The sequence below is a fragment of the Bubalus kerabau genome, chromosome 11 (genome assembly GCF_029407905.1).
Source record: "Bubalus kerabau isolate K-KA32 ecotype Philippines breed swamp buffalo chromosome 11, PCC_UOA_SB_1v2, whole genome shotgun sequence".
NCBI classification, from domain to species: Eukaryota; Metazoa; Chordata; class Mammalia; order Artiodactyla; family Bovidae; genus Bubalus; species Bubalus kerabau.
The window spans coordinates 12,962,190-12,988,325 of record NC_073634.1 but is presented as its reverse complement, the minus strand read 5'-3'; the positions used below and the strand labels follow the sequence as shown (position 1 = coordinate 12,988,325).

At 44.9% G+C, this 26,136-nt stretch overlaps 1 protein-coding gene across 2 annotated transcripts; it reads left to right on the top strand.

Annotated features, from left to right (window-relative positions):
• The first annotated feature begins 699 nt into the window (after nt 1-699).
• On the top strand, nt 700-25,698 carry SEMA4F (ssemaphorin 4F). 2 transcript variants are annotated; one of them, XM_055539546.1, is made up of 14 exons: nt 700-1,252; nt 4,106-4,257; nt 4,879-4,938; nt 5,141-5,239; nt 10,010-10,103; nt 19,754-19,873; nt 19,968-20,119; nt 20,665-20,843; nt 21,079-21,226; nt 21,343-21,565; nt 21,705-21,814; nt 21,929-22,089; nt 23,081-23,139; nt 23,387-25,698. In XM_055539546.1, the coding sequence occupies exons 1-14, from the start codon at nt 1,105-1,107 to the stop codon at nt 23,995-23,997; spliced, it is 2,316 nt and encodes a 771-aa protein (XP_055395521.1). In that variant the 5' UTR covers nt 700-1,104; the 3' UTR covers nt 23,998-25,698. The 2 variants fall into 2 exon arrangements, with proteins under 2 accessions (XP_055395521.1, XP_055395522.1); XM_055539547.1 differs by lacking the exon at nt 5,141-5,239.
• The last annotated feature ends 438 nt before the right edge of the window (nt 25,699-26,136 follow it).

Sequence of the window (26,136 nt, the reverse complement as noted above, 5' to 3'; positions counted from 1 at the left end):
CTGAACTTGTTCATATGTAGTGAGTGGACTTACTATAGTTCTTAGTGTATAGAAATGCAATTGATTTCTGTATATTAATTTTGTATCCTGAAACTTTACTGAAACATAAATGTGGGCTTATCATATATGGCCTTTATTATGTTGAGATTTGTTCCCTCTATATTCATTTTGATGAGTTTTTTAAAATATTTTTTAGTTTTTATTTTATTAATTTATTATTTTTGATGAGTTTTTAATCATGAATAGATGTTTACTTTCGTTAAAACTTTTTCTGCATGAGATGATCATATAATTTTTATTCTTCAATTTGTGAATTTGGTGTATCACATTGATTAAGTTGTGAGAATTGAATCCCACTTGATCATGGCATATGAGCCTTTTAATGTATTATTGAATTCATTTTCCTATTATTTTATTGAGGATTTTTGCATCTATGGTCATCAGTGATATTGGCCTACAATTTTCTCATTTTTTGGTGATATCTTTGGTTTCAGTATCAGGGTGATGCCTGCTTTGTAGAATGAGTTTGAAAGCATTTCTTCCTCTGAAATTTTTTTTGAACTAGTTTGAAAAGCATAGGTGTTAACTCTTCTCTAAATGTTTGGTAGAAGCAAGCCATTTGGTCCTAGACTTTTGTTTTGTAGGAGTTGTTTTATTACTGATTCAGTTTCATTACATAATTGATCTGTTCATGTTTTTTATTTCTTCCTGTTTACTCTTAGAAGATTGCACATTTCTAGGAATTTGTCTATTTCTTCTAGGTTGCAAAGCCTTTGCAAATCTGTCACTGGGGGACCTGGAATGACAAGTCCAGCCCAATTCGGAGGTAGACCTCCCACCTAACCTTGGGTGTAGCTCTCCGTCTGTCTGGGTTGGGTTTTTTTTCTCTTAGTCCAGCCTCTTCCACGCAACCCCTTTGAGGGAGGAGAAAATTAGCCCAATCATTGGTCTCTTCTTGAAGGGGTGGAGCCAGGTTGCTTTGTGACCGGCAGCCGCAGGCCCAACCGAACCAAGGGGAACTGAGTGGGCCCAGGCTGGTGGCTGTTCAGCTGCTGAGCGAGGCTGCGGGGCGCGCCACACCCCGGTGGCCAGGAGGTGGCAAAAATGCCGGGCTCCGTCGCGCGGCTCCTCCCGCGCTTGCGGCCCTCCCGGACCTCGCCCTTATTTCTGCTGTTGCTGCTGGCGTTGCTGAGAGGCCCGGTGTGTGGCCGCGTCCCACATTCCGTCCCCAGGACCTCGCTTCCTATCTCCGGTAAGGCGCGGGCGCCCTCGCCGTTAGCCCTTGGCTCCCGGCCCAGATCCCGCCTGCAGGTACCCAGACCCACCTTCCGGTCTCACCCGGGCAGCCGCACCCCGCGCCCCCACAGGTCTGCCCTCGGCTTCCTTCGGTGCCCGTGCCTCGCCCGAATGCAGGCGGGACCCCCACGTGGTGCCGCTCCACCCGACCGGGTGTCTGGGCTCCTACGGCACGCCCAGGCGGCTCCCGCTCTCCCTTGTTTGTGCAGCCGCCTCTCCAGTGTAGACGCAGACACCGAGGCCCAGGGAGGGGAATGGGGGTTGCCGGGGACCGTCCATTTTCAAGTTTCCTCTCCCTTATTCCCCTCTTCCCTCGCATGCACTTGTGTCCGTCATGCTAGCCTGACGACCATCCTATCAAACCCATCGATCTTTCATACTGCTCCACACACCCGTCCTTCCGATTGCCAGCTTAGCATTTACATCTGCCCGCTTCTCAAGTTCATTCCCTTATCCTCAGTTCTAACCTCCTCCGAGCCTTTTGTCCGACTCATGGCCCTAATATCCCTAACCCACTTGCAGCCCTTTCATCTCTGACACCAACTCCTAGTCTCCCATTATCTGATCCAACATAACCCTCCGAACTTTCTCAGTGCTCCTCTATCCATGCCCTACATTGAGTGCTGGGAAACGATTCGATGAGTTGATTTAAAATTCTGTTTAAATGGTTTAAAAAATCTTCAGAAGGAAAAAAAGGAGGAGGGAGATGTCCTTTCAAAAGATGTGAAAGAAGCCAAGGGATGCCATGAGGTTAAAAGTGGTCATTGGAGTGATTTAAAGACTTTAAAGGCTCTTTGCTGAGTTGGGCATGAGTGTAGCCATGAACCTTGTGTTTTTCGGAGTGGGCCCTGAGTGTTAGCACCTTGCACAGACAGAACCAGTGAAACCAAGAGTACAACCTGTTGGGAAAAACTCACAACTGGGTAATAGAGTTTTCTAAATTACTGTGTCATTTCAGACCAGTGACATATAGGGATGCTATGAATCCAGAAGACAAAGTTGTGATCAGAGCCTGGGTTTCATTTTCTGTTGGAGCAATAGCCACAGCATGGCATTGAGGTTGCCAGGTTGGGTTCATATCCAGGAATCCAGAGAGGTCTATATGACAGGCTGAGGCAGAGTTGGGGATATGAGGGTGGTTGGGTGATATGGGGCTTATAGTAAGCATGGGATAGTAGGCAGGAAACAGCACAGATATGAGTATGGGTATAGGAGGATGGGGTGGGTGGGGCTCCAGTCAGCACATATAAGACTGCATGGCCATCCTACCAGTCTTGAAGATAGCTGAGCAGATGAAGCAGGTAGAGCAGAGCTGTATTAATTCAGGTCCCCAGCGCCAGAGATTGAGCTAAGAAGGTAAATTCATCTTATTTGTTATAATCTTTAAATAGATCAGGGTTTTAAAATTAACTATTTACTTTATTTTTTGATTGCACTGGGTCTTTGTTGCTGTGTGTGGGCTTTCGCTAGTTGCAGCGAGTAAGGGTTACCTTTTGTTGTGGTGCATGGTCTTCTCATTGTGGTGGCTTCTCTTGTTGTGGAGCACAGACTCTAGGGCCTGCGGGCTTCAGGAGTTGCGCATGGGGCTTAATTGCTCCATGGCATGTGGAATCTTCCTGGACCAGGGATCAAAGCTGGGTCCCCTGCATTGGTAGGTGGATTCTTATCCACTGGACTACCAGGGAAGTCCTAGATCAGAGTTCTGAATGCTGATATGTGTTTAGATTTGTCCCAAACAGAACACATGCTTAAGGGTGGAAGAAAGGAACAATTTGTGAAATATGTAGTATGTGTCAGATGCTTCCACATAGGTTATCTCGTTTGATTCCCAACAACACTGGATGGTGGTGTTTACAGATGAGCAAAGTGATGCTCAGAGTGGGCAGGTAACATACTCAAGATCAGACACCTGGTAAGTGAAAGAGCCACATTTACACTTGGGCTGAAACCATGGGTAGAATCTATTTCTGAAGCACATTCTCTTCTTGTCCACGATACTGTCTACTTCTTTGGGTAGAATCAGGTTGGGATCAAGGGTGGTGGGAGAGAGAGGAAATAGTCTACTAATGTGTTGGTGAAGAGTGAGACATTTCCCTTCTAAGTAAAAAGAAGTTACTGTTAAGTAACAATAGTTTGCACCTGATGTGAACAGCTGACTCATTGGAAAAGACTGATGCTGGGAAAGATTGAAGGCAAGAGAAGAAGGAGGAGGAGAGAGCGGCAGAGAATGAGATCATTGGATAGCATCACTGATTTAATGGACAGGAACTTAGGTGAACTCCGGTAGATGGTGAGGGACAGAGAGGCCTGGAGTGCTGCAGTCCATGCGGTAGCAGAGTAGACTTAGTGACTGAACAACAATTAAGTAATTATTTTTTTAAAAAAGGAGATTTAGAGAGGAAAGTACTCATATCTTCTAAGGGTATTTTCAATTATGTATCATGTTGCTATGAATAGAAATAAATATTGGGTTGGCCAAAAAGTTCATTTGGGTTTTTCATAACCAACTTATGGGAACCCAAATGAACTTTTTGGCCAGCCCAATATTAAATAGACTTAATATTTATGCTGTTTTAATAAACTGTTTTATAGAAAAAGCATACTTTATTGTGTGCCTCGTCAGTTATCTGTCCCTGGGGAAATTAGTTGGTTGGCCTGCTAAGGCTTTGTTTTTGCCCTTAAGGCTGCTAAATAAATGGTTCTTGGAAGAAAGCAAAAAATTGGCCCCTTTGGCTTTGCTCTTGTGGACCTAACTGTTACGAAATGATGGCTGATATTGCATTTCACTCTCATTCTCTGTTCCTGCTAGAGGCTGACTCCTATCTCACCCGGTTCACCATCCCTCAGACATACAATTACTCAGTTCTCCTTGTGGATCCTGCTTCTCACATGCTTTATGTCGGCGCCCGGGACACGATCTTCGCTATATCCCTGCCCTTTTCAGGGGAGAGACCTCGAAGGGTGAGAGATGAGAGTGGGGAGGACCTCCGATTCCAGAGCATGTGATTGGGTCCTTGGTTTTATGGCGTATGAGGGAGGGTATTGTGGTAGGAGGGGGAATGCTGGTTGAAAAAGGATAAGGGTAGATAATCAACTTCATTGTTTCAGCTGAGGGTAACTGGGGGGTCATGGTGACTGCAGAGGCTAGGACGGAGGTTCATGATGATGCGGAGGAGGCCACAGTGGCCAGGGTTCAGGTGGCAGTGGGCAAGGAATCATTAACATCACATTACTCTAGGGCAATAGCTTTCAGACTTTTTTGATCATCCCTTAGTAAGAAATATCTGGTACATTTTGACCCAGTGCACAAAGTATGTACTGAAAGAAAACTTTTTTGAAACAATATTTACTCTCCTACATGTGGTACATTCTGATGTATTCTATTTCATTAAAAATAATGTTGGTTGAGCTTTCACTGCTCATTAATGGGTGGAGACCTCCAGTATGAAAAGCAGTGCTCTGTGGTTGGGAGAAGGGGTTCTGTCTCCCAAGTTGATGGAGGTTGTGGAATTGTGCCACCTACCCTGACTTGGGAGGGATTTGGGTGAGAATGTGGGGGAAATGGTCACTCTTCCTTTCTAGATTGACTGGATGGTGCCTGAGGCCCACAGACAGAACTGTAGGAAGAAAGGCAAGAAGGAGGTAGGTATAAATCCAGGCCCTGTCCTGGGTGTCAGCTGAGGCCTTGGTCCAGCCCTGACTTGCTGTCAGTCCTCTATAATGCTCCCATCCCCATGGACCCAGGCAAGGACTCTAACACCATGCCCAGAGCTCCATATAACTGTCCTAACCCTGCTTTTCCTTGTACCTGCTGCTTCTGATTCTAACCATCTCTGACCCCTAGGACGAATGTCACAATTTTGTCCAGATTCTCGCCATTGCCAATGCCTCTCACCTCCTCACTTGTGGCACCTTCGCTTTTGATCCGAAGTGCGGGGTTATTGTGAGTGACAGGGGTGGGTGGATGGGAGGGGTCTTCTGTGATCAACTGTGACAGGGGTCATGCTTAAGGCAGCCCTTGTGCATGAGAAGCATTGTGGGTGAAGGATGCCCTCATAGGGTACAGCTTTTGTCCACTGAAGGAGGGTTTGAAAGGGAGGGGGAGGGAGGATGTCCGTAGAAGGTGAGGAATACGAAGTGTGAAGAGGGACGTAGTGGGATGGTGAAGGAAGTGAGGATGCTAGCTGGGCTGAGGGGAGGAACTTCAGAGGCCAGTAATTCATGGTTTCCTTGCCCTGTGCCTGGTTTGTCCAGGTAACCTGGGTCCGTTTCTCAAACAGCACTGTCTGTACCTGTGTCTTCCTCCCATGGCATGTAATTGACTTTCACCACTTTCTCCCACCTCCACTGTCAACCTCTTTCTGTGTGGGCTGTGACTCCTTGCTCTCATGGCTTCTGAGGTCACTGCCCACTAATGTAGTACGTGTTGGCCTCAGACTCTGGATCTTGCCTTCAAGGTGGGCACTCTGTCAACGATGTTTTCTTCTTAATCCTCTTCATTGCTGCTAAAGCCCTGGGCATCTCCAACCTCAAACCCAGGCAGGCTTGGGACATGGATACCCCTAATAACATGTAGATTGGCCATGGCCTCAAAAGCCCCTGGGGTTGGTGACATCTTAGGAAGGGTTTTAATGTTTTTGACCCCTCACCTTTTCCTATCAGTTACCTGGTAGTCAATTACTGTTATTCTGGCAGCACTCATTTGTTATCAGTCCCTGGAATGGGTCAAAAGCCTCGAATATCCTTCATATTACTGGACACTTTTTATCCCTTTCTGCTAGGGGTAGGAGGGAGTGCAGCAGTTCCCTTTCCTGACCAGGGTCATTAATAATAGATCTTGACTTGATCCTTCTGCAGTCTTCAATAGTCTTTGCCACATGGGTCTACTCAGCATATACCTTGAAACCTCTTTGTTAAACATCATCCTTGTATTTTTGACTTAAGAATGTTCTAACTGTATATATTTGATGCCTTAGTCAGTCCCTCTGAGCTCTCCCTAGAGGGAGTTGGGCTTATGTTGAGTTGTTTTCATCATGCTGGTGATAGATTCCCTGTTGAGATATGGCTAGTTCCCTCATCCTGGAAAGGTTTCTCAGTTCAGAATGGTGTTGACAGTCTCTGTATCCCTTCGGGTAACATTGAGAGTCTAGTTTCCCTGCGGTTCTCATGAAGTTCACAAAAGTAGCAGTGGAACTGCCATTGCCATATTTGTCCTTTCCTGGTATATATAGAATCAAGGAGCCCATGGATGTGAATACCAGAGCCATGGTTTACAGATGGTGCAGTCACTCCAAGCTGGTTCCACAGGGCCTTCTGTTCTTCTTCGGCTTTAATGGTTGTTACATAAGTATCTAGACAGCAAATGTTCTGGACACACCTCTCAGGATTGGTGTGACTTGGACCCCTATCCACTTTTTTTTTTTTTTTTTTTTGAGGAATATCAGCAACCAAGAGTGAAGCTAGGGGCCTGTGGTCTGCACTCCTATGACTTTCAGCTCTTTTTCTGAACCCTCCTATCCAGCAAGCTCATGAAATGAAGGTCCATCCTTTAATCAAGAGTTGTTTATAGGGAAATATAAGTCACAACTAGCAGCTGTGCTAACTCTTCAAGCATCCTGAGACTGCTCTCTAGACTCTTTGAGTGCTCTCTTCTGCCTTTACCTGTCTTATCTTGCTACCTGGCAATCCCCATCTGCCTGAGCAATTTCTTGCCTTATTCTTAGTGCTGAACTTCTCATGTCCCATATGGATGACTTTGGGACTGTGTATAACTATTATCTGAGAGCTTTGACTAGCTGATCCAGCCATAACAACTTGCTCAGAGTTGATTGCTCAGACGAATGAAGGTTATTACAAAAGGAAGCATAGGACTGCCAGCTCTAAAAATGTGGAGTGCTGCTCTTCAGTGACAGCTCGTTAGACATGGAGGAAAATATTTTAATTTGTTTTGTTGAGAGAGCTCCAGCGATTAACAAAGATAAATGTTAGACTTAAAAGAGCAGCACCAACAACAGTGAGAGGAATTGCAATTTAACTGAGTGTCTACTCTGTTCAGGCTTGGTGCTAGATACTTACATTCACAGATGAGATTAATTCTTATCACCATATCATGATATTTATTTATTATGATGGTGATAGCACATCATGATAGTATTTATTTCCAGTTTACATGAGTGAAACAGAAGTTCCCAAGAGTTAGGTAAAAGTCCGAGATAATGCTGGCCAAGGCAGAGTCAAAAAATTCAAACCCAGGGTTTGTCTGGCTCAACTCCACTACCCTGTCCTTCTAATCCAGCCTGCACCCTAAGAGGAGACCTTAGGTGGCTTCAGTCTTTTGTGACATTTGATTTGTTTCATATAACAGGGACCACCTCCCCTCTAGCCCTCACCCCTAATCTTTTAGGAAAGGTCCTTTATATGCCTTGCATTCTTGTTGGCCTAAGTCAAAGGATGGGTTCCAACCCTGCAGCTTAATGAAAGCCTGGCTATGTAGCTCCGGCTTTCAACTTGAGGGACTTGCCTTCATTGAAACTGATGTTGATAAGACTGTGCCGGCTGACACATGATGATATAATGAAGAATCTCAACATTCAGATAATGTAGTAGCGTGATCTTATCCTTTCAGACCCTAATTAAATGTCGCTTTGAACATACAGTAATCATAACCTATGTAGTTAATAGGCTCACTGACTCAAAGGCTGTAAACCTAGATACTATAATGATGCCATTTGGGAAACCTGGAAGAAGATGAGTTTTTGACACATTGAGTTTTAATAGGTCCTCTTTGTAAGTCCAGCAATCAAGTGCAAATATGGACTAGAGTTTGGAAGACATCAAGTTTTAGAGAGTTAGGGGAATGATTTGCATAGAAAGTCTGGGCAGAAATGTAAAAAATTAATGAGATCTTGAAGGAAATATGTGAAAATGACTAAGGATACTTGATTAGAGGCTTAGAAAGAAGAGAACCAATCAAAGGAGACAGACAACCGATAGGAGGAGGGGCTCCAGGAGGTAGAATTTCAAGGGAGTCAAGAGGTAGAATATTTCAAGGAAGGGAGTGAATCAGAAGTATTCAATAGTGCAAAAAGATCACAGAGAATGAGAACTGAGAAAGGGCTCATCCTTTTTAAATCCTTGGTGAAATGCAAGGGTGTAGTTTCAGGAATTGTTTTCTAGGAATAACAGGTGATCCGGGTTTGATTAGAAGTAGTAGTTTGGGATAAAGAGGTGATGGTGAGCCATTTTTTTTGTCTGTTTCTGACTCAAGCATTTATCAAGTCAGTGACTAATAGTCTTGGAATATTAATCTGGGGTGCATATGGAGAGTAAATTAGGGGCAAGGCTAGGCAGTATGGAGAAAAGGAGGCTATAAGACAGGCCAAAGCAGCAGGTAATAATCCCATGTTCAGAGAGCCTAAACATCTTGGTAATCTCTCATTGAACTGTCATCTTTCTCCAGCTGCGATGTGCCCAGTGCCACACAGCATAGGTGATTGTGCTTCTGTGGGGTCCTCTAGTCCAGAAAATTCTCGACCCAGTATTCCCATGGACAGAAGAGTCTGGCAGATTACAGTTCGTAGAGTTGCAAAAGAGTCAGACGTGACCTAGTGACTAAACAAAAACAGCAGCAGTCCCCTTTGAGGGAACATCAGATAACACCTGATTTTAACGGGCCTTCTTCAAGCCTCTCTCAATATAATAAAGCCCTGTTTACCAGCTGCAGCAAATACATGAGTAGTCAGGTTGGGCCAGTGGTACACTTATGCTCAGAGGACGTAGATCTGTGTTGCTACTCCCACTGCCGTCACAGTAATTAGGCTCCAGCAACATCATATGTCCACCCTAGTTTGTGAACGAGATATATCATGCTGGCACTTCATGTCATGACTGATTCCTAACTGGCCACATTTAACTTCCCTGCCCGTCCAGGTTGAAATCATCCCTGATTTTCATTTTTAGATGTTACCTTAAAGCCTCTCTTAGCGCTGGATGCTCCGCTAAGGTACTGTCTGACTGACTCTGTGCGACTGTTAGACCTCTTGCCCTCGCCGGAAACCCCCAACCCAGGTCAGTCTCTCTGGAATCCCTGGATGAGGAAGACACTTATTCACCAGATCTTCAGGTTCTGACCTGAGTTTCAGGTCTTCGTTGACTTTGCAGATTCCCTTCCCTCCTGTGTATCCTTGATTCTGGTTCTGTCTGTTGTTTGTTGGGTGGGATTAGGGGAAGGATGGCCCTTCTCTCTAGACCCCTGGGCTTCAGATGGTCCTCTATCAACCTGTACTTTTGCTTTATCCTTCTTAAGGGCTCCCGCCTCTGGGAGGCCTGCTTTCTTCCCTGGTTCTCCTTATCCTATAGCATTCTCCAACCGGTTGTCAAGCTGGCAGTTCAGCAGCATTTCAGAGAGATCCACCTTTCAGTCTCTCATTGTCTTCTAGTGCCATCCTAGGTATTCCTTCATTAGAGCATGTGGGTGTTAGGTACTGTGGGAATTGAGGGAAGAGGAATAAACTGATGAAAAGAGGGATGGCAGAGATAGGGAATACAGGAATGGGTGGTGGAACCAGGAATAGCAGACTGGGAATACAGGGATGGTAGTGGGGGAATGAGAGATGGATGGGAATTGGGTTTTTTCTTCATCTGACCATCTTTGTGATTCTCACTATGAACTTCCCCATGACCTCTAAACCAATTGCCCCCTTCTGGTCTGTAGGATGTGTCCAGTTTCCAGCAGGTTGAAAGACTTGAGAGTGGCCGGGGGAAATGTCCTTTTGAGCCAGCTCAGCGGTCAGCAGCTGTGATGGCTGGTGAGTGGGGAGAGACCAGAACCTGTGACTTCTTGCTGTAATCGCCTCCTTCCCCACCCTGCTGTTTGAATTTCCGTGTCCTTTCTTTTCTTTCCTCGGAATGTCTATTATTCCCACATCTCTTTCTAGCTTTTCCTGTTCTTCCCAGAGTGCTTGTGTCCTCCTGCTTTTCCCCACAGACTGTCATTTCCCTTGCTTTTCTCTAGAGAATGTGTCTGCTGTTCACAGTAGACTGTGAACATTTCCTTTGTTAACCTTATTTCTTTTAGTCATTTTTTCCCTCAGTAGAAGAGGAATCTACTACAATGCATATTATAATGAGTTTGCAAAAAGTATAAAGAACATAAGAAATCTTTTAGAATAGCACAGTTCAAAAGAACTTGGTATGATGATGGAATTGTTCTGTATCTTCGCTGTCTAATATGGTAGCCACTGGCTACATGGGCTGTTGAGCCCTTGAAATGTGACTAGTGCAACTGAAGGGAAGAATATTAAATTCTATGTAATTGTAATTTAGATGTAAATAGCCATTCATACCTAGTGAGTACCATATTAACACAGTTCTAGAGTATTCTTACTCTGAAAACCACGCTAGTATTTTAGGATATTTCCTTTTAGCCTTTTTATGTCCACACACATATATACTCATGCATGTATATTTTGCTGGCCAGTGCTTTGTTGCTCAGAAGAATCCGTAATGACTATTAAACAAATTTCCTCTGTTACTTCCTTTGAACAAGTTATACGCATACAGTTGCTCAAGTGTTGAATGGTTCTATCACAGACTATACCTAAGCTTTTCTGGAGAATGACTGACTAGTTCTTTGGTACACATAGCCTGTGTATTAGGTTAGATGCTCCACATACACTCTGCAAATTCAGTGAGAACACAACCATTTTTCTCATGATAGTTTAAGACAAGCAGGTTAATAGAAATTTTATGAGTGTGTATATTATGAAATTTTAAAATGTCATGCTGCATGGACATAATTTTGAATATTGTCACGTGACTTTATAGCATAGGCATTTCTATATAATTTTAAAATTTTTTGTGAAGAAAAAAATTTTTTTTTTGAAAAATTTTAATGATATTATTTTATTCAACCTGTGAGCATATGCTGATTTAACAATTCCAAATCATTTATATGAACTTATTCTCAAATTGATTTAGTTCACTTCAAAGTTTTTACTATTGTCTATAACACTTGTCTGTAACACCAAGGGCTTCCCTAGTGGCTCAGTTGGTAAAGAATTTGCCTGCAATGCAGGAGACCTGGGTTTGATCGCTAGGTTGGGAAGATCCCCTGGCGAAGGAAGTGGCAACTTACTCCAGGATTCTTGCCTGGAAAATCCATGTATGGAGGAGCCTGGTGGGCTACAGTCCATGGGGTCACAAAGAGTTGGACACGATTGAGCAACTAAACCATCACCACGCTAACACTGTAGTGAACCTTTTTGTATATAAATTTTTATCCTCATTTTAGATCGTCTCTTTAAGACTCCTGTAAATGGATTGCTATATTAAAGGGTGCGAATATTTTACAGCTCATTATCTGTTGCTAATTGAGTTTTTAGAAAGGTATACCAATTTACACTCTAAATCAGCAGTAAATGAGTTTTTTTCTCACATAAATTTCACTGTACTGTTTTGTTTAATAATTGTTTTGTTATTAAACTTTTTTGCTGATTTGAGGCTAAAAATGGCACCTTGCTTTGATTTGTATTTCTTTGAATATTAGTGAAGTTAAACATTTTTCATGTTTTAGTACTTACTTTTATTTCTTCTTTGGTCAATCCTCTGCTCATGTTCTTGGGCCAATTTTCAGGTAAGGTATTAGTACTCCAATCTATATCTTTTCTTTTGTGATTATATATTTTAAGCTAAACCCTTCTTCAGTTAGACAGCAGGTAAAATTTTCTTCTCAAATTTTTTCCCAAACATTTTAACTCTAATCTATTTGAAATTTGTTTTTCAAATGGCATGAGAAGGGAATCAAAATTGATTTTCCCCAACTAGCTAATCAGTTGACTTTTTAGCATCATTCACCATACTGTTTTTTCTTTCTTCACTAAGGTTGCTGCAAACTTTATTATAAAATATCAGACAATTAAAATTTTTAACTATGAAAACTATTTATTCAAAATAAACAAGCACATTTGCTTGGAGTTTCTGCATTGAGATGGAAATATAACCTTTAAAACTCTGCTGGATCCCTGGCCTGATGGCTAGTGTATGGGATAGAGCAGGAAGGAGTTGTATTACTTGTTTTTTTGTTTAAATTAATTTGTATTGAAGTATAGTTGATTTACAATGTTGTGCTAGTTTCTACTGTACAGTGAAATGAATCAGCCACAGACATACATGTATCTGCTCCCTTTTGGACTCCCTTTCCCATTCAGGTCACCACAGTGCATTAAGAGAGTTCCCTCTGCTCTATAGTATGTTCTCATTAGTTATCGATTTTATACATATTGTGAATAGTACAATAGGATAATTTACATTTTAATTTAAATATTGCACAGTATTTTATGAATAGCAAAAATTGGGTGTAAGATCTAGCATTAAACTTTTTTCTTATGCATGACTTTATAAGAAAAGTCTTAAAAGCTATTTACAAATTAAATGTTTCCCTCTGAAGTTGTGTATAGGGCTATAATGTAATTTTTTCTTGGTCTGACATAATGCCAATACTTAGCTGGAGCTTTTAATGTTGATCTATTGTGCCCTACTGCCCCTCTGTTTTGAAAATATTAAATAGCAGTATAGAAGATAACGGCAACATTATTTAAGAATTAGGACCCAAATTCCCAGTTAGGAGTCATACAAATGTCTTTAAGGATAATAGAGGTATTTTGAAAGAAAAGTAAAAGCTCTTAGTAATGAAAATATTAGACTATGATGGCAGGAGTATTTCTTATTTTAAATTATAAAAATTGCAACATGCATTGTGGGAAATTGAGAAAATACAGAAATGTATAAAGAAGAAAGTAAAAAGCTGATTGTAATTAAGTCATCACCAGGGAACCACTACTATTATTTTGGAGTATCTTCTTTTATTCTGTGTGTGTACACGTATTATAAATATAATAAATTGGAATTATGTATATTTCACTTAGTATTGTATACTGAGCATTTTATCATCGTAGAATTTGTTCAATTATTCAAAATTTGATTTTTTTAGTGATTGCATACTTTTTCATCCTATGAATATAGTACAATTATTTATTTCCATATAATTATACATTCAGATTTTAAAATATTGCTTTTATAAATAATGCTGTGTAAGGAATCCTTTTATATAAATTTTTATGTAAATCATTTACATGAATCTAATTAATTACATGGCTTCCCAGGTGGCTCAGTGGTAAAGAAACCAACTATTAATGCAGGAGACACAAGTTCGATCCCTGAATCAGGAAGATCTCCTGGAGAAGGAAATGGCAACCCACTCCAGTGTACTTGCCTAGGAAATCCCATGGACAGAGGAGCTTGGTCTATGGGGTCACAAAATAGTCAGACATGACTTGGCAACTAAACAATAGCAATTAATTACATTAGTCAATCCAAAACGTAGGATTGCTGGGCCAAAGGATATAAAAAATTTTTATAATACTTGATGGATTTGGCCACATTTGCTCTCCAGTTAGTCCTACCAGCAGTGATGAGAGGGTCTGTTTCATTGCACCCTGTTAGCTATAACCAAAATTACAGTTAATAAACATAAAACAGTGACTTTCTCCAGAGTCCAATTTGATGTTTTTGATTAGCATTTCTATTAGATCAAAGAGCTTTTCATGTGTTTATTGGTACTTGTATTTCCTTAGGAAAAAGTCTCAGAAATCTTATCTTCAAATTTGACATTTATCTGCACTGCAGTGAGATAAAATTTAAAAAAAAAATGATCTCAATGTCTCTATTTGCACTATTCCAATTTGGAAAAATGCAAATATTTTGACAGTAATGTTCACATTAGCCTAAGATCATCAGCAATTCCTTCTCAGTCTTCTTTGCAGTGTCTGTCTTCTGTTCATGCTTTAAATGTTGGGGTTCCCAAGATCCTCTTCTCTTATATTCTTTGTGATTGTGATCTCAGCCAGCCCTATGGATTCTGTTTCCACCAAATTCTGATGCCTCCCATATCCTATGTGGAGCTACGGACCACAGATCCAGCTACCTTCCAGACAGCTTCACTTATATGTCCCACAGGAATCTCAGAATCAGCATGTCCCAAACCGAGCTCATGTCTTCACTCACCTCCCCCAAACCTTCTCCACCAGTGTCCCCTTCTGTGGGTACATCAGTGCCATCACCCACCAAGGTACCTAAGCTGCAAAAGGTGATTTGTCATCTTCGGCCTCCCCGTCACATCTGGTAATAAATAGGGCTCTTACGAAGAGCAGAAGGGAGCTCTTGTTTTCTCTTGGGAACCCATCTCATGTTTTTCTTGTCTCCTTTTCGTCTCATTGCATCTTTTAATTACTGCATCAGTCAAGGAGCCCTGTATGTGTTCCAGATGTGCTGGGTGCTGCCTGCATTTTGGGGTCAAGCTTACCTCTTAAGTCCATGAGTGTGTGTACCCTGAGACTAGCATTCACACACGAAAACAAGATAGAGAAATCCTATATGGCCAGCAGAGGAAAAGGTAGGGTAAAAACTGCATCTCCAGTGATCTATAATTATGTCCTGATAATAGATTAAAAAAAAAAGTATCCAGCTAGCATAATCCTTTGATAAGGAAATAGAGAATATTAGATCAATAGCAGTCTATCCTGGGCTACCCAGGTGGTGCTAGTGGTAAAGAACTCACCTGCCAATGCAGGATACGTAAGGGATGCTGGTTCAGTCCCTGGGTTGGGAAGATCCCCTGGAGGAGGGCATGGCAACCCACTTCAGTATTCTTGCCTGGAGAATCCCATGGACAGAGGAACTTGTCAGGCTACAGCCCCTAGGGTTGCACAGAGTCGGACATGGCTGAAGCCACTAAGTGCACCCGTGCGCACACACACAGACACACACAGACACACAGACACACAGACACACACGCACACACACACACACACAAACTGTCTACCCTGCAAAGCTCTGACCATGAGAAAAAAAGAGAGAGGAAGAAGGCAGGACAGGATATGTTTAAAGCCCTCTTTCTAAAGCCAATGAGTCATAATTCTTATTATAAACCTTCTTTAAAAGTGAGCATTTTGCCATACATCCACCAGTTGACGTATGGCAAAATCAATACAATATTGTAAAGTAAAAAAAAAAAGTAATAATAATAAAGTAAGCATTTTGATACCAGAGTTAAAAATTGAACCCCTCGAGGGTATAGTGAAATATTCACTGCCATGGCTTGTATCCTAGTCTGTCAGTGTTGAGTTATTAACATATCTGGGAGGCTTATGTTCACAGACTTTACCTCTGAGCAAGTAGAGATCTATTTCTGCACATAATTGTCACCTTTCTTTGGCTGTGATTCTTCATCTTTGCGGCTTTCAATCTTTTTTTCCTCATATTTCCAAAATGACAGTATCTTAATTTGGGGGGAGGTTTATAAAAATAAAAGATGCTAACTACAAAAAACATTCAGTGAATACAAAACAATAGAGAGGAGAAAATAAAAATTATTTGTTATTTCATTAGTCAGAAACAAGCATCAATAACATTGTACAGTTGTAACTCCTTCAATTTTTCCTGCAACTAAAGACTGAAGTGACTTAGCAGCATATATAATTTTTTTTTAAATAGGGTTGAATTACACCTGGTGTTTTTCACAAGTAAAACAAGTAACTACCTTTCACAAGTAACTACCTTGTTCACTGAATTCAGCACTTTGGGCATCACTCTCTGTGACATATCATCTTTTGTAAATATAGTAGATATATATTTTCATGTGTACTAGCTTGATCTAGTCAGTAATAATTTCCCAAACAATTTCTCATACAGAGATATTTTATTGTATGAACAGTACAATAGAATATTTGAAATGGACTGTTCCGGGAAATTCAGGGCATGTGATACTGTGTACTCCTGTGGACTCCTGCCCCTGTGACTTCGGTGCCTGCTCTTCCTTTTCCTCTTCGTGTGTGTGACGTTTGTGTTGTAAACCCCTCGGTATTCTTAGGACACCTGAAGCCCTGCTGCGCCCTCCCAAAGTGCCTGATCCCTCCTGCGGTCCCTCTGTGGCTCTCTGCCCTTCCACCCCAAGTGAATGTGCTCTTCAGCAGTTCTAGGCTCCAGAGTTGCTGGCTGCCCCACCGATCCCTTAGAAAGTCTTAGGACTTTACCTCTGTCCACCCCTGGCTCCTTGCATGGCTGTCTGTGGTCCTTTACTGTTTCCAGAATATTTTCGACTGTTCTCCCTCAAACACATCAAGTTATGCTTCCAAAATATTTATAGCTATCTCTTTCACCACATCTCTCCTATTCTCAGGGTATCCATGACACAGCTTCTGTCAGAATTTTGGTTTTAAAGTGTTTCGTATATAATGCTTTTAGAAAAATTTTCGTTCCAATTCTGGCTTCTGTACCAACTTCTCCGCCACCCCCCGGAACTACTGAAGATTTTTTTATTTGCTGCTCCTTAGCTGCCAGAACCTATACCCCAAATCTTATTTTCTCCCTCCTGAAACACTCTGGAACGAAATGGGATGCCATTTTACAGTTGTGGCCTCCTGCCTTATGGCAATAAAGCAAGCATACGGTCCTCCAAGGTTCGCAAGCTGCCACACCTGACATATGGTGAGTGCCAGCCGTGCGCCAGGCCCCACCTGGGTTTCTCTGTTTATCTCATTTAACCTTTAGCACTGCTCTGAGTAGGACTTCCCTGGTGGCTCAGATGGTAAAGAATCAGCCCGCAGTGCAGGAGACCTGGGTTCTAACCCTGGGTCAGGAAGATCCCTTGGAGAAGGGAATGGCAACCTACTCCAGTATTCTTGCCTGGAGAATTCCACAGACAAAGGAGCCTGGTGGGCTACAGTCCATGGGATCGCAAAGAACTGGACATGACCGAGTGACTAACACTTTATTTTTACTTTATGTTACTGCTCTGAGTGGAAGGCGGTATTATCCATATTCTACATTTGAGGAACTTGAGGCTTAGGAAGGGTAATTTGCCTAAGATCACACTACTAATAAGTATTCAGAGTTCAAACCCAACCCTTCCTGACTCTAAAATGCTTGGATTCCTTTCACAAGCTTGAGTGATAGGGTAGTCTCCCCTCCCACCTCCTGGCCCCCCCACCTTTTTATTTTTTTATTTTTTTTTGCCCTGCATCAGGTGTTTTTAAGTTTAGCGGTATCATTTCAGTGCCTGAGACGTGTAGCTTCACAGGAGCATCTGTGAGCCCGGGATGCAGTGCTCCCCTCAAGGTGGCCCTGCCCTCTGCTGCCTCCCTCAGCGTGCAGGACCCTGTGGCTCTTGCTGGGGTTCCTGTACACCAGCCTCCAGCACTCCAGCCTTGCTTGCTTCTCTAGCCTCCTTGACATGATCTTCTCAACTGCTCTCAAGTGGCAGTGCCCCAGGGTTTCCTTCTCCCTTTTCCTCTGGCTTTTAGGTTCACACAGCGACCTAAACATGACTCCCAGGTTGCCTGGCTCTGACCCTGTTGTCCACACCCTTCTGTTCAATCGCCTTCCAGTGGCTCCATCCACATGTCCCGAAGGCATTTCAACCTTTGCGCATCCAAAACCTGAAATCGCCTCCTCTGAGGCCACCTCCTTTATGAGCCTTCCGTCATACCTTTACTTGGTTCATAATATCACCAACTCCTATTGTCCATCTTATAGGTGGAAACCTTAGAGACATTGTCTCACTACATTCTTTCACATCTCATACTCGATTTTCAAATTTTGTTAATAGGCTGTACCTCAGAAATATCTCCCAAATCCAACCTCTTTCTTTCCTCTGCTGCGCCTTAGTCCTCCTTTATTCTTGCCAGGACTGTATGAAGGTCCTTTTTAAAAATGAATGAATTAATTAATGGCTGCTCTGGGTTTTCCTTGCTGTGCGTAGACATGAGTTGTGGTGACTTTAGTGGCAGCAAGTGGCGGTATGAGGACTCTTTCCGGACCAGGGATAGCACTTGCGTCCCCTGCACTGGCAGGCAGATTCTTAAGCACTGGACCACCAGGGAAGTCCTCAGTTAAGTTTTATTGGAGTGTAGTTGCTTTACAATTTTGAATTAGTTTCTGCTGTGAGAAGGCCCTTTTAATTAGCATTGTCATCCTAAAAAACAAAACTAATTATGTCACTCCTCCTCAAGAAAATCTCTGCGGTTTTGCCTTCACCTTTAGGATAAAGTCCACATTTTCCTGGTGATACAGAGAAGATTCATCACAACTGAGTGCCTATCACTGCACCTCTAGCGATCTCTGCTTACTTGCCCTGTGCTCCCACTGGGAGTGCCCCACATCCCCAAACATGGCTCTCCCCTTCCCCACTTTCCTGTCTTCTCCCTGAAGTCCTTCTGCCTGGCAAATTGCTCATTCTTCAGAGCCAGCTCAGACATGACCTCTGAGATGCTGTTCTCCTAGTTAGAGGTGGCTGGGTCCTCCTCTGTGCTCCCCCACACATCTAGGAGTCCACACCTCCTGGTATCTGGTTACATTTGTCTTCTACACTCAACTGGGAATTCTTGGGGGAGCAGTGATGTTCTTAGCACCCGGCTCAGTGCCTCTCATATAGTAGGTGGTGAAGGAATGCTTCTCTGTTCTCTGCAGAGTCCCTGTAATACTCAAAACTCCAGTAGGGGGTTTGTGACCTTCTTTCATCCCCTAAGTTGTTTTCTCCAGTATTGGCCGAGCCTTTGGCGGTGTTGATCAGAGTGGCTATAGTTCTTATAGTCAGCCCACAGAGCTGCACCTTCCGTTTCTTCCCAGAATGCGTGTGATATCTCACTTCTCCAATCCCCACCATCGCTAGAGCACCTCTTCTATGCCACTGAACCAGGAGGAAGGATCTGATTCCTCGTTGCTTCCTATGGCTGGCTGTGAAACATCCAGAAACCCCTTGGGTTGGTGTTTTTCAAAGTGAGGTCTTGAGTCGCCCACACCATAGTAACTCGGCTTGTTTGAAATGTAGTTCTTGGGCCAACCCCCGACTCTACTGAGTGAGAATTGTGGGCCCCAGGTTTAGGAATCTGCATTTTGATCAGTTCCCTAAATGATGCTAGTATACTCTAAAGTGGTGATTTGTTCCAGGGCAGCGTACGCCACTAATGCCCAGAAAGATCACTAGTTCCTTTAGACATTCACCATAGTGGGAGAGCTCAGCAAGATGGGAACGTGCTGCAGAGCACACCTCTTCCTGGAAAGTTATCATGTAATTAGCATATTGTAAAACAGAAAAGTCATTAAAAATGACAACAACAAGAAACAGACCAACAAAAAAATCTTAATTTCCACAGGGATAGCTTTTATTCTTCTTTCTTATACATGAACATTCTAGCATTTTCACCTTAACCCTGGTTCCTGTTACTGCCCTGGAACACTTTAAGTGAGTTAATGCCTCCTGTGCTTAGCAGTGCCTGGCACATGGGTGCTCAGCCCTTGAGGGTTCTTGCCCCTGCTTTTACTCCCTCCTCTGCCCTTGTGACCCTTTCTGCAGGCTCCCTCAGTGAGTCTGACAGCCCATCTTCTCGCTGTCACCCTGCAGGGGGCGCCCTCTACGCTGCCACTGTGAAGAACTACCTGGGGACCGAGCCGATCATCTCTCGGGCTGTAGGTCGCGCTGAGGATTGGATTCGGACAGAGACCTTGCCATCCTGGCTTAACGGTGGGCAGAGGGGGGCTGCTCCGGGGACACAGTCGGGGGAGGCTGGGCGGCCCCAGACTATGTCTGTGGGATCTGAAGCCGCTGGTCTCCCCAGCCCCAGCCTTTGTTGCAGCCATGGCCTTGAGCCCAGCCGAGTGGGGGGATGAAGATGGAGACGATGAGATCTACTTCTTCTTTACGGAGATTGCTCGAGCGTTTGATTCATACGAACGCATTAAAGTCCCGAGGGTGGCTCGTGTGTGTGCGGTGAGACCCTGATCCCAGCTGTCTGCCTTGTTTTCTGCTCCGCTTGTCCTCCTGTCTTTTCCTCTGGTCTCTGTCTTTGTGTCTCTCTTCCATCTCCTTTTCTGCTGGACCTTAACTACTTTTCTGGTAGCTTGAGGAATGTGGGAGAAAGGGCTCTGGCCTCTTTTACCCCATTATTACCCCGTGTGACACCGCAGTGTAGAGGTTAAAGGCAGGAACTGTTGACAGACCTGGGTTCCAGTCCTTGCTACACTGCATACTGCCTGTGTGACTCTGGGCAGGAATAGGTACTGTTCTGAGGACTAAATGAAGCAACTTATGTAAAGCACGTAGTGCAGTACTTTACACTTGCGCAATAAACGTGGTCACACTCATTATTGTGACCCTGCCCGCCCCGTATCGCATTGTCCTCCTCAGTTACTCTGTCTCTGTCCTTGCATTTCTATGCATCTTGACTGTGTCTGGGGGGAGTGTGTATTGGTCTCCACGGTCCTTCCCTAACGTTGGTCTTCTATAGAGAACTTCCTACGTGCTTGTCATCCCAGGGCGATCTTGGGGGCCGGAAGACCCTCCAGCAGAGATGGACGACCTTTCTAAAGGCTGACCTGCTGTGTCCAGGGCCTGAGCACGGCCGGGCCTCGAGTGTCCTGCAGGACGTGGCCATTCTTCGACCTGAGGGTGGAGCAGGGACCCCTGTCTTTTACGGCATCTTTTCCTCCCAGTGGTGAGGGGCTCCTGATATGGAGAGTTACAGGGTGGAAGATACCTGGGATTGGTTCAGTGTCAGTGTGGTCTCCTCCAGAGTGGGGTGGATTCTCCCTGGAACCCTGCTCCCTCTGCCCTAGGGCAGGCTGCACAGCTCCCTGTGTGTTTCTCATGGGTCATCTCATTTGGCGGGGGCTGAGTTGCCTCCCCCCAGTTCCCACCAAATATCTGGCTCCCATCTGTGACTCTTCCAGGGAAGGGGCTGCCATCTCTGCTGTCTGTTCCTTCCGACCCCAAGATATTCGGACTGTGCTGAACGGTCCCTTCAGAGAGCTGAAACATGACTGCAACAGGGGACTGCCTGTCATGGACAATGACGTACCCCAGCCCAGGCCTGGAGAGGTGAGGGGGCTGGGGCAGTGAAGAACTGAGTTGCCCCACGAGGACAAGAGTCCAGCTAAGCATCACAGACACTTCCTGGCCCTGCGAAGCTTTGTCACACATTCTGTTTCCTCTAGTGCATCACCAACAACATGAAGCTCCAGCAGTTTGGCTCATCACTCTTCCTGCCTGACCGTGTGCTCACCTTCATCCGGGACCACCCGCTCATGGACAGGCCAGTGTTTCCAGCTGATGGCCGCCCCCTCCTGGTCACGACCGATACAGCCTATCTCAGAGTTGTGGCCCACAGGGTGCCCAGCCTCTCAGGGAAAGAGTATGATGTGCTCTATCTGGGGACAGGTATGTTTAATAGCCAAGCAAGTTGCCCATCCAGTGCACACAGGCTGTGGCCACAGAGAGGGTCCCCTGCATACAGGTAATCAGGGTCCCGGGCACAGGTAGTTATGTTATGATGTTTCGCTCCTTGCCTGCTTCCTAGAGGACGGACACCTCCACCGAGCAGTGCAGATTGGAGACCAGCTCAGTGTCCTTGAGGATCTGGCTTTATTCCCAGAGCCTCAGCCAGTTGAGAATATGAAGTTATACCAAGTGAGTTGTAGATTTTGGCAAGTCTGGTGGGAAGATGTCTGAATCCAGAGACAGTTGGTGACCCTGAGGTCTGGGAGAGCTAGCACGTTCCTCTTGCTCATTCCCTTTCTGTAGAACTGGCTCCTGGTTGGCTCCCGTACTGAGGTGACACAAGTGAATACAGCCAACTGTGGCCGTCTGCAGAGCTGCTCAGAGTGCATTTTGGCCCGAGATCCTGCCTGTGCCTGGAGCGATCCGCTAGCTGCGTGTGTGGCCCACCTGGGAGAGCGTGGAGGGTGAGTGTGGCTACACTGTTGCATTGCCTGAGGCCCCAGCTCCTGCCCAGCCATCCGTCTGAGTCTGTTTCTCATGGGTTGATGTTGCCCTGCGTGTGTGTGTGTGTGTGTGTGTGGTTTGTGTGCTCGTATCACTTGTGTGTCCATCCGTCAGCCCATACTAACTCATCCGCCTGTCCTCATCCCTGCTGGACCTGCCCTGCCTGTGGTTGACTTGCGTGTTGCCATTGGCTTCTCAGTTTTCACTCTACAAGTGCTCTCAGAAGTGGTTTCACTCCCTCTTTCCTTCCTTGAAAAACGTTATCTTGTTGCCTTCTATGATTCTGCATTCTCCTGGTTTTCCTTCCTACCTCTCTCACCTATCTAGATGTCTCTCTTATTGGTTCTTTTTCCAGCTAGTTTCTGAATGCTAATACTCCCCTGGGTTTAATCCTTCTCTTTACACTTTTATGCACTTGCAAGGTGATTTCATCCTCAAGCATTGGTGACAACCACAGATATGCCTTTAGCTGAGCTATTTTATGAAATAGACAGTCATCTCACTGATCCTAACAGGATTTTGATTAACTGTGATAGGAAAGAAGCTTTTCTCTTAACAGAAAAATCTTTGACCAGAGATTTCCAGAGAAATCTTGGGGTTGTGGACAACCAGCTGTACTTCTTGGAAGGCTCCTGTGTTTCTTTTGTTTGTACCCCAACCAAATGTCTTTCTGACAGACCTAGTGCAGATTTAATTCTCTGTCGACTACTAGAAATATTTGTAGAATTTGTAGAATCCTACAAATAGAAATATTTGTAGAATTTGTAGAAAATGTCATGCATCTAAAAGGTATTGGGGAAAAGTTTAGGGATGAAGAGAATGTTGACTGATAATTCTAGAAGTGATTTATGAGATGACGGGAGGTCCAATTGGCAAGTGAACGTTCAGTGGTACCGAGGAGGGTAGAGGGGATGTTGACACTGGATTTATCAAGTATTTTCTTCTTTATAGGCTGGTTCAAGACATAGAGTCAGCGGATGTCTCTTCTTTGTGTCCTGAAGAGCCTGGAGGTCTGTATGGTTTAGGGAAATATGGGTGGAGTGGCTGGAAGGGCCTAGAAAGTAGTCCTTTTTGGACCTACTTTAAAACTTGTCTCCTGGAAGATATGGCAGCCTTACTGTCTTTGGGAATCCCCTTTCTGGCTTTGTCTGACTTTGTCTGGCTTTGTCCCCCATGGCCCCTTCTCATATCACCCCACATTTCTGTCACCCCAAACCTATAGCGTCACCATCGTCTGTGCCTCTGCTTTCTCTCCAGAACACCCGGTGGTGTTTGAAGTTCCTGTGGCTGCAGCTGCACATGTGGTCTTGCCGTGTTCCCCGAGCTCAGCCTGGGCATCCTGCGTGTGGCGCCAGCCCAGCGGAGTGACTGCACTCACCCGCCAGCAGGAGGGGCTAGAAGTGGTGATATCCCCAGAGGCCATGGGTGCTTATGCCTGTGAGTGTCAGGAGGGTGGGGCAGCCCGCGTGGTGGCTGCTTACAGCTTGGTGTGGGGCACCCCGCGGGGCCCCTTGAGCCAGGCTCACACAATAGGGGCTGGACTAGCAGGCTTCTTCCTGGGAGTTCTTGCAGCATCCCTGACTCTCCTCCTGATTGGTCGGCATCAGCAGCGACAGCGACAAAGGGAACTTCTGGCTAGAGACAAGGTGGGCTTGGACCTGGGGGTCCCACCGTCTGGTACCACAAGCTACAGCCAGGATCCTCCCTCTCCCTCTCCTGAAGATGAGCGGCTGCCCCTGGCCCTGGCCAAGAGGGGCAGTGGCTTTGGTGGCTTCCCTCCACCCTTTCTACTTGATCCTTGCCCAAGCCCAGCCCACATTCGGCTAACTGGGGCTCCTCTAGCCACCTGTGATGAGACGTCCATCTAGGGCCGGGCAAATAAGCACCAGTGCATGAGTGACCCCTGGATGGAATGACCACTGGGATGCTGGGGGGTCAGTGGGCCTGGAATGTCACCGTGGCCTCTGAGTTTTCTTTGTCCTTTGAATGGTCACTTCAACTTCCCTGTCTGCTCTCTCTGGGCCTGGACGGGTTCAGGGCCAGGACTTGCCAGATTCCCCTGAGAGATCAGAACTGCTGTCACAGTGAATCGGGACTTTTCCTGCACTTGCCTGCTCAACCCTTGTGACCCCTTCAGCCCACTCTCTTGGGCTTGTTAATTTGGCGCTTTGGCCCAGGACATCGCTGTGACTTTGCTTTCGGGTTGGGCCCTGGCCAGAAGGAGGAACTGTGGAAGTGTTTGGGGGCTCATGTGCCCTGACTCCTTGTGCTGATTCTTGAAATGTATGTGATTCTCTGTGGGGAATGCATGCTCCCCAAACTGCAACATGCAATCTCTGTCCTGAGATCTACCCCATCCCAGTTTTCCTTCTTCCATGAAAGAGCATGTGTAAATACACGGGTGTTCATAGATTACCTGGCCACATGTGCATGGATGACTGGCCCGATGCTCAGGTGTATTCATGGGATGTTGAGAGGGTCAGGTTGGAGTAGGGCAATGCCTACAGGGCTTTAGACCCTGTAGCCAGTGAGGGAATGGTTCTCCTTTCTGAAAGGAGGAAACCACTGCCCTGTCTCCATCACCTCTCACAGCCCTTCTGTTGAGTAGACAAAAACCCTGGAAGTGATCTTCTGGGTGGAATAGTACATATGACCCTATCATTTTCTTTGTTTTTGCCTCCTGGCTGCCACCACTGCCATGCACAGCTACTCTTTCTCTGGTTAGAACCCTCTCCTTGACTTCTGTTAAAACTTCACAACATTCTAAATATCAGGGGATAGCAAAACGGGAACAGCCATGGTAAATACAAGCTGCACAAAGATAGGTTGGTTTCGGTGACTTTACTCATGACATCCTTGCTGTAAAGCAGGATTTCACCTGAGATTCACGGCCTCCCTAAAACCATATGCAAGATGCTGTCTGTACACGTGTGTCTATATTTTTCTCGGGGGTGGGGGGTTATGACTCTCATCAGATTCTCAAGCCTTAACAAAAGTAAAGGACCACTACCTGAAAGTCAACACATGTTGGCCAAGCTGACGTAGTGCCAAGCAGGGGCAGCTCTTCCTGCCCTGCCACACTTGCCCTGTGGCTAGCCTCTGGACTGGCAGCTGCTGGACACCTTCTTGTTGCTCCATTCCTTGGAAGGTGGGCCCTGTGCCTACTTGAAGACACGTCAACTCTCACCAAGTGTAAAGACCTCCTCTTGCTTCACAACTCCCAGGAGCTCTAGGCTTCTCCTGCTCAGTTCCAGTCTTGGCCTGTGAATGTGCCTCATTCATCCCTGGTGAGGGACCCCCCTGAACTCTCATAAATGGTCCAGCCTTTCCCAGTTGAGGTTTTCAGCTCTATTTTCCTTGACAGCAGCCCGTGAACTACTCAAGAGTCCCCTTGGGTTGTGATTATCGGTGGCTTTGCTGTAAGTAAGTGTGTGATCTTCAGCAAGTAATCTAACCTTGGAACAATGGCTTACTCATCTGTAAAGTGGGGATAATAATACCTACCTCAGGGTTGCTGCAAGGATTAAATGAGAGAATGTGTAAACAATAAAGCACTATGTATACCAGTAGTGGTTGTTTTTGTAAAAATTGGCTTATTATGCCATAATCACACAGTTGAACCATCGGATAACCATGACACATGCAATCACTTTAAGCCTCATTTGGTTGGAGAAGAGTCATTGCCACGCACAAACATCCTGTCCTGGGTCATCTCTGGTCAGATCTTAGCTGCCAGTGTCTAGGTTTTGGGAGCAGGGCCTGTGATTTTTATACTCTTCAGATGCATCTGACCTTGGTGACCTTATTAATCTTTGTGGGAATGGAGGAGGGCTCTGTATTTGGTTTGTCCTCACTCACTGTACTCTCTTGAGGTTATGGGTTAGTTTTATTTTGAGGAAGGAAGGGAATGGGAGATTTCAGAGGGACCTGGAGTCTCTGGGAAAGGGGGAGAACAGTTCCACAAGGAGGGAAGGCCAGATCACAGTGGATGTGGGGCATTTGGTCCT

Bases quoted from the DNA above. Each gene is read 5' to 3' on its own strand.
- SEMA4F (XM_055539546.1), top strand. From the start codon at position 1,105: ATGCCGGGCTCCGTCGCGCGGCTCCTCCCGCGCTTGCGGCCCTCCCGG. The intron at 20,120-20,664 runs GTGAGACCCTGA...TTGTCATCCCAG, and splicing joins GGGTGGCTCGTGTGTGTGCG to GGCGATCTTGGGGGCCGGAA. The intron at 21,227-21,342 runs GTGAGGGGGCTG...TGTTTCCTCTAG, and splicing joins CCCAGCCCAGGCCTGGAGAG to TGCATCACCAACAACATGAA.